The 7,593-nt window shown below is 54.3% G+C and overlaps 1 protein-coding gene across 2 annotated transcripts in view; it reads right to left on the bottom strand.

Annotated features, from left to right (window-relative positions):
- Positions 1–7,087, bottom strand: part of Tmem192 (transmembrane protein 192) — a 12,876-nt gene extending 5,789 nt beyond the window's left edge. The window contains exons 1-3 of one of the 2 annotated variants that reach the window (XM_004630609.2): positions 6,368–7,082; positions 4,030–4,176; positions 3,267–3,531 (exon numbers count right to left, since the gene is read on the bottom strand). In XM_004630609.2, the coding sequence (XP_004630666.1) occupies positions 3,267–3,531; positions 4,030–4,176; positions 6,368–6,394 (439 nt within the window). In that variant the 5' untranslated portion in view covers positions 6,395–7,082. Of the gene's footprint in view, positions 1–3,266; positions 3,532–4,029; positions 4,177–6,367 lie in introns of both variants that reach the window. The other variant, XM_023714730.1, reaches the window with a different exon arrangement.
- Between the last annotated feature and the right edge of the window lie 506 nt (positions 7,088–7,593).

The raw sequence follows: 7,593 nt of genomic DNA, 5'->3' as shown, positions 1-7,593 counted from the left end.
ATGCCTCAGCCTGCCCCGGCAGCCCAGCTTCTCTTACACTTCCTGATGGAGAAAGGAGGGCTGCCAGCCACGGAGGCCTGCATGCAGGCCTGCCAGAACGCCACAAAGCTCAACCTGACTTGGTGGTACACTTCTCAATCCCAGCACTCTGGGAAGAAGAGCTCAGTTCCAGTCAAGATACAAGGAGCTGGGGGTGTGGGTCAGTGGTAGAGTCCTGGGTTTAATGCCCAGTACCAGAAAAAAAAAAGCCTACACAAAGCCTCACCCTACCAACTCTCACCATAGACAACAGACTATTCACAAATGTATTTTGTGAGCATACAAAGTTTTAGAGCATTTGGGGGAGGACACTACGAGGGTGAATTTCTACACAGATATGAAACTGCTGTATTTTTTATGTTTTTGGTTTTTTGAGACAGTCTTGCTACTATGTTGTGCAGCCCAGGCTGGACTTGAATTCACCCTGTTGCTCAGGCTGGCCTTAAGCTGTGGCATCCTCCTGCCTGGGCCTCCCAAGCGCTGCAGCAACAGGCATGCACTACCACACCTGCTGTCAGTTTACTTTTACAGCGGCAGACAAAGCTTTTTTCATTCTATCAGTTGTAAAAAAGAGGCTCAGGCATCCTTGCTGCCCACTAAGCGGGCAGTGCAGCAGCAAGAGCACAGGGCTCCCCCAGGGGCATCTGTCACCTCTAGCCAGAGGAGACCCAGGATCCCACCCAGGTCCCGGGACTTCTCTACCACCCAATGGGGGAACTGTGCTTGCTCCACAGCAACAAGTGCTAACACTGCCCAGAGGCCCCTCTGCGAAGGTGCCATGTGGCGCGGTAGCAGGGCACAGGGATGTGCCTGGGCCAGGCTGACTGGGCGTGCAGGCCCCTGGCCTTGGTTCCCAGCAGCACTTGCACTCGTGCTTGGCTCAGGCCCCAACACCTGCGGCGGCCCTCTGAGCAGCACCCCAGGCCAATGGCAAGGGCTAGAGATAAAGTCTGAACTTCTTTCATCCGTTCTAGCACTTAGTGGCTTCACTGACAGAGCTAGCACTATTTTTTGTTGTTGTTGTTTTTCCTTTTTCTTTTTGAGACAAAAGTTTCACTGGACAGTTCAGGATGGCCTTGATCTCACTTTGAAGCCAAGTGGCCTTAAACTCACAGGGATCCTCCCGCCTTGGCCTCCTAGGTGCTGGCATTACAGGTGTGAGCCACCAAGCCCAGCTTCTAACCCCTTTTATTAAAATATTTATCTTTTTAAATTTTGAGAGTCTTACTAATTCACTAAATTGCCTAGGCTGGGCCAGACCTTGTAATCCTGGAGCCTCAGCCTTTCAGAGTGCTAGTATCTGGCACCTGCCATTTTTTTCCCTACTAAGAGAAAAAAAAAAGAAAAGAAAAGAAACAAGCTAAATACCCACCCTAATTCCTCTGATTTTTGATTGCTTCTAGGAGTAGCATAAAAGTGACACCATCTATGATTAAATTAAAGGCCCAACTGTTAAAAAACAGAACATGATTAAAAGTTTCATGGTCAACTGTAACTTGAAAATGCAGATTTTGGAAAGATAAAACAATGGCTGGGTGTGGCGCGCACCTGACCTCCAGGAACTCAGAGGCACAGGCAGCAGGGCCTTGAGACTCCAAGGACAGCGCCAGAGGCTGTGAGGCCCGGGCTCAAAACCACAGAAACAATGAACAACCGGACAATCTCTTTATGGATTTCAGGAGCTCTTTCTAGCCAGGCACAGTAGTGCATGCCTTTCTATACTCTCAGCTTCTTGGGCCTCCCAAGTTCAAGACCAATCTGGGCAAAACAAACAAAAAACTCAGGAAACCTTCTTGGAGCCCACCCTGAGCCCCATCCATCTGTCTCCCATAGCTTTTTTCCCCAGTAAATAGAGTCTGCTATAAGACTGGGGGGGGGGATTATAACTCAATGCTTCCAAGTTCAATCTCTAGGACTACCAAAAAAAACAAACCTGAAATTTCTAGAGCATCCGCTGAGAATCTGAACGTCACTGTGGTTCCACATCTCCCAGGGTCTGGCAGTGCGGTTTCTGCTTTTAGCCTGGCCTAGGGTGACATCTGCTGGCCATAGCTGAGCCTACACATCTGCAGCCACCCTAGTAACAGGGCAGAAAACCAAAAACAAACAAAACCTGAACTAACTCTGTCTCTCTGTCCCCCTCTCCTCCCACTACAACCTGAAGCCAGGGCCCTTGAGTTGATGAACATTTAAATTCCAAGACAAGGTCTGGGCTGGCCGGCCTGGAGCTTACAGTCCTCCGGCCCCAGCCTCTCAGTGCTGGGGTTATGGGTCTGGGCCACAACAGCAGCTAAACATATCCAACATCAACAGCACTTCAATCCCCTTATGATTAAATCACCTATTCCCAGCAAAAGGGAGGGGCTGTGGCGCAGAGAGAGTGCAGGGACTCGGCAGAAAAGCAGCACACGCCATGCACGGTGGTGCACCACTGTGACCCTGGGACTGGGGAGGCTGAGGCAGCAGGGCTGCTGTGAGTTAATGCTAGCTTGGCCCACAGAGTGAGCTCAAGGTGGGCCTGAACTACATAGTCAAACCCTGTCTCAAAAAAAAAAAAAAAAAAAAAAAAAAAAAAAAAAACCCAGAGCCGAGCATGGTGATGTACACTGTAATCCCAGCAGCTGGGTCAGGCAGGAGGATCATTCTGGGCTACATAGTGGGCTCAAGTCCAGCATGAACTATAGCAAGACTGTCTCAAAAAAGCAAAAATAATAATAAAAAAAAGACCCCAAACAACAACAAAAACCCCAGAATGACTCATAAGGTAGGGAGGCCTCCACTTCACACAGGGAGACATGGGTACAGTATTCATAACAGATATAGATTCCAAGTGAAAATTAAGGCCTATGCTCAGTAAGACTACAGCTTATATAACGCATCCCTCTCACTGTGCTAATTACACCATCAAGTCTCTGGGGCACGCTGGCGCAGACCCGCAATCCAGCACTTGGGCAGCCGAGGCAGGACGATCCATGCAGTCAAGGCTGAATTACCTAAGGAGAATCTGCCTCAAAAACCAAACCACAAACCCCACCAACTTGCAGCCCGCCGTGGCGGTGCACACTCGTCATCCCAGCGCTTGGGAAGCTGCATAGACGGACCTGCGGTGCGAGGCCAGCACAGGCTACCAGCTCCTCCAGGGGCCACGTAGACGCCACATCGAGACCCTGTCTGGAGCCACCCCGAGCGGCCCGTGCCCCCCTGCTGCCTGGCCAGCGCCCACTCACCGGCCGAGTGCGTGAGCAGGGCCAGCGTCTTCAGGGGCTGTGTGGCGCGGTCGATGCTGCTGTAGCCACGGCCCCGCGCCCTGCTGTGGTGATGCTGGAGGTAGCGCGCGAGCAGCAGGTACAGGAGCCACAGCGCCACCTTGCCCAGGACAAGAACACTCTGCGCCTTCAGCGGGCTGGTGTAGTTCCCCGGGCACCTGTCCTCCTTTGGGTCAGGGTACGAGCAGAGCACACCAGTTAAAAACACCAAGACCACAAACACCACCTGGGGAGAGGAAGCAGCCTGCTCAGTACACATATGATGAAAGAAACAACAACAATCACACGGAGAGCTAAGAAAGTAGTCTCTGAGACAGGGTCTGTACAGCTTGGGCTGGCCTTGAGCTCACAGAACTCCTCCTGCCTCAGCCTCCCTCGTGCTGGGAATATAGGATGTGCCACCACCTGGCCACAGGTGCACACTTCTAAAGACATCGGCAGGATGAGTGGCTCAGTGGCACGGCTCAGTGGCACAGCCCGTGCCCAGCAGGTGTGAGGCCCTGGGACCCAGCCCCACCCCCACCCACTCCCATGGAGAAGCACAGCGGAGAAGCAGAGGTGGGGAGGCGGCGCCTTCAAGGCAGGCACAGTGCCCACTCACTCGGGAGGCTGAGGCAGGAGGGGGAAAGTCTGAGATCTGCACTGGCGGTTTCTCAACATGAACTACAAAGCGCCAGGCCTGTGGCTCGGTAGGTGGAAGCCACAAAGTGCGCCCACGACTCACGTGGACGAGCAGCAGCACAACGGCTGTGAGCGCCGTGGGCAGCGGCTCGAAGCTGGGTCTGAAGTGAGCCTGCAGGGAGTGCTGTGGGGGCAGCCGGGCGTCCAGCAGCGGGTCCTCCTCCACACTCTGCACGAGGTCCAGGGAGCCCTGAGCACAGAAGACTGCAGTGAGCTTGCTGACCCGGGCTGTTTCCAGCACTCGGGAGGCTGCGGCGAGAAGGTCCCTTGGAGTTCAAGACCAGCCTGAACTACACAGGAAGACCCCTGCCCCAAAGAAAACAAACCCCCTGCGGTCACAGCCACTACTTTCCATCAGATATTTCCACGACACCTATAAAGCTCTTCAGCCAGCTATGATGGTGCACTCCTGTAGTCCCAGCACTTGGGAAGCCGACACAGCAGCTCTAGGGCTGCCTGGACTACAGTGAGTTCAAAGCCAGCCAGAACTACAGATCATGACTCTGACTCCAGGAAAACAAAACAAAACAAAACTTTTTAAACTGTGACTCAAGTTGGAGGGATAAGAGAACACAAATTCACATAAGGCTAGCTTAAAAGATAATACCCTCAAGATAACTTCTGTATATATCTTGGTAGAAATGAGTATTAAACAGACAAAGGAAATGTTTATTATTTCTACAGCCCACAGGCAAGGTGATCCATGAGGGCACCCAAGCAACCCACTTCCTCTGCTCTGAACCGCGGGTGTGGCTCGACCCAGCAAGAACTACACAGTGGAAAAGGATTCCAATGGCCGCAACTGTTTGGGTTTTGGGGGACAGGATCTCACTACAGTTGAGGCTGGGCTTAAACTCACTATGTAGCCCAGGTTTGCACTGAACTCATGGGCAGTCCTCCGGCCTCAGCCCCCCACATGCTGGGATTCGGTGGGTGCTGGCTATTCTATTCTATCACATTCTATATTCTGGCTGGTCTACAGTCTAGCCTGTGCACCTCTAAATCAGTTTCAAATGACTCATGGTATATCAGTCTCGCCTTTTCCAAGCCATTTTTTTCCCCTTTGCCCCAGTGCTGGGGGTGGTGCAGAGCCCCAGGCGCACAGGGCTGCAGCCCAGCCCAGCTCAGCTCTCCTCAGTTCCCACCCACTGCACAGGAAGCTGCAGCTGCAGGCTCTGCAGGCGCCCTCTGCCCCGTCCCCTGCCAGCTGTTCCTTAGCAGAGCCCAGTCTGGTGGGCCAGGCTGCCTCGGGGGCGCCTCTTCCTTGCCTAAGGGCGGTGGCTCTGGCCTCACAGTCACCGGGAGCTCAGGCCCACAGGCGGCCCTTGGGGTGTGTGGTGGAGCCTGGGAGAGGCAGGCACACAGCCAGCGTTTGCAGCTTCCTACAGATGCTGGAAACCCTGTCCACACCCAGGCGGGTGACTCGCTCGGATCTACCACCGTCCCTGGGGGGGTCACATTATTTCCCAACCGTCTGGTCCAAGAGAGTTCTGCCACTACATTCCTAAACTGAAGAGAGGATCCGAGAACTCCAGGGACGGCTTCCAAGCAACCAGGAAACACTGCCTGTGCTCTTCTGTCTCATTTTCCTCTTAAGTATTTACTTTTTGCAGAAATCATAAGCCCGTGAATCTCACCCTTAAAAACTCAAAAATATAAGCGAGCACGGTAGTGCGCAGCTGTAAACACAGCACTTGGGCGGCTGCGGCACAATGACCACGACCAGCTTGTGCCACAAAACCAAAGCCTGCCTCGACTACATAGTAAAACCCTGTCTCAAAAAAAGTAAGATAAAATAAAAAGTCAGAAACAATGCATTTTGTTCTAACAGGTACAAGTCTTGGAAATTTTAAATGTTCTATAAATTGGTGTTTTGATAGGATTAACTCCAACCACTACTTGTACAAGAACCAACGCACTTGTGCTGTCACCTGGCATTTTCAGGGTCATATTTCTGTTTATTAACCCGAAACAGCAATTTATGCTGCCAACTTCGCATTTAAAGGGGCCAAGAATTTTATTATGTGCCAGCGAGTAAAGCAGCAAACTCTGGGCACAAATACTTGCTCCTCCGGCGCAGCCTTCACAAACTCACAGAAGCGCAACGCTGCCACTGCGCCAGCACTCCGCACCGCATCCCCGGCCCGACCCTCCCAGGCGCGGTCTCGCCTCCTCCCGCCCGGCCGGGATTCCCACGGGCACGTGACAGCTCTCAGCGCGCGCTTCCGGCAGCGGCAGCGCCCCGGCCAGCGGGAGCCAGGCCGCGTCCGCGTCACGGGACGCTCGGCTCGGGCGGGGACGCGCCCCACCCCGGCCCACCCTGCCCCCCGGGGCGTGCGCCGGCTGCACGCCGCGTCTCGCCCCGTCACCGCGACACTCACGTCTTCCATCCGGGGCCGCGCCGCCATCTTCCGAGGCCGACGCGCGACCCCACTCCTGCGCCGCGGACCGGCCAGGGCACGCCCACTGGCGCTCGCCCCGCCCCGCGCGCCACAATTGCCCGCCCCCTAAGCCGCTGATTGGCTGAGGCGGAAGGAGCGGCGCGTCCGTCCTGAAAGCTCTGAGAGCTGCAACCATCCCCCGACAAACTAGTTCCGGCTCGGCCGCGGAGACTGCAGGGCCAGTGCCAGACCTGACCCCGTGACGGAGCTACGGCGGCCGCCACCTGCTTCTGCTCAAAACGCGAACTTGCCGCCTCCTTCGTTGGCCCCCACGATCTTGCGCTTAGGGAGAAGCAGCGGTAACGCCCTGCTCCGCCAGCAGAGGGCGCGCGAGCGGGCGGGCTCCAGCTTCACCAGCAGGAAACAAAGCCGCGGGGCCTTTTTAGGGCTTGTGTTCCTTTGTAAGAGGAATTAAGCAAACGCAAGTGAATTTTTTTGGTAATACATGATAGTCATTTTTTTGTTGTTGTTACTACCAGTTCCCAAGAGGACCATGATACCAGTTGGAGCATATTATTTACACTTTAATCATTTTTTCAAAAAAACCTTGAGGCTGAGACTCGCGATGTAGTGCAGGCTGGCCATGAACTTGCTGTGTTGCCCAAGGTGGCCTCGAACCCGTGGCGATCCTCCTGACTCAGCCTCCAGGCTTGGGCCACCAAGTCTGGCTACCTTCATCTTTTCTTATAATGCTTCTTTTCATTATTTTTATTAACACAGAGCACAACGTGACCCTGTGAATGCGGTTGATGAAATGAAACTCCTCAATGTCAGTAAGGAAAAGATCGTATCAGGCTTCACGGTTGGTTGCAACATCGTAAAATCTCACAGCCCAGTAAATCTCTGATTTCTCAAGCCCCTCTGTGGACATGCCCTTTCCCTCAACATCCTGTTCGGAAGATGGCCAAGCTGACACAAGGGACGAGGGTGTTGTGAATAGCACGCAGCGAGTGCTCCGTGCGCCCGTGTCCACCCTTCCCTCATGTAAGGGCCAGGCTTGAACTTCTGGGCTGAGACGATCCTGCCTCGGCCTCCCCGGGCTGGAAGCACACTCGGGAGGCGCCGCCTGGCCTGGCGCGCCGCTTCCGGGCCCACCCCGCGGAGCCAGTGCAGGCCACAGCGCTTGTCCTCGCGTCGGCCTCTCCAGGCCTGCATCAGCTGCGCGC

Source organism: Octodon degus, unplaced genomic scaffold (assembly GCF_000260255.1).
Source record: "Octodon degus isolate 3935 unplaced genomic scaffold, OctDeg1.0 scaffold00036, whole genome shotgun sequence".
Classification (NCBI taxonomy): domain Eukaryota; kingdom Metazoa; phylum Chordata; class Mammalia; order Rodentia; family Octodontidae; genus Octodon; species Octodon degus.
This window is presented reverse-complemented; position numbering and strand designations above follow the sequence as displayed.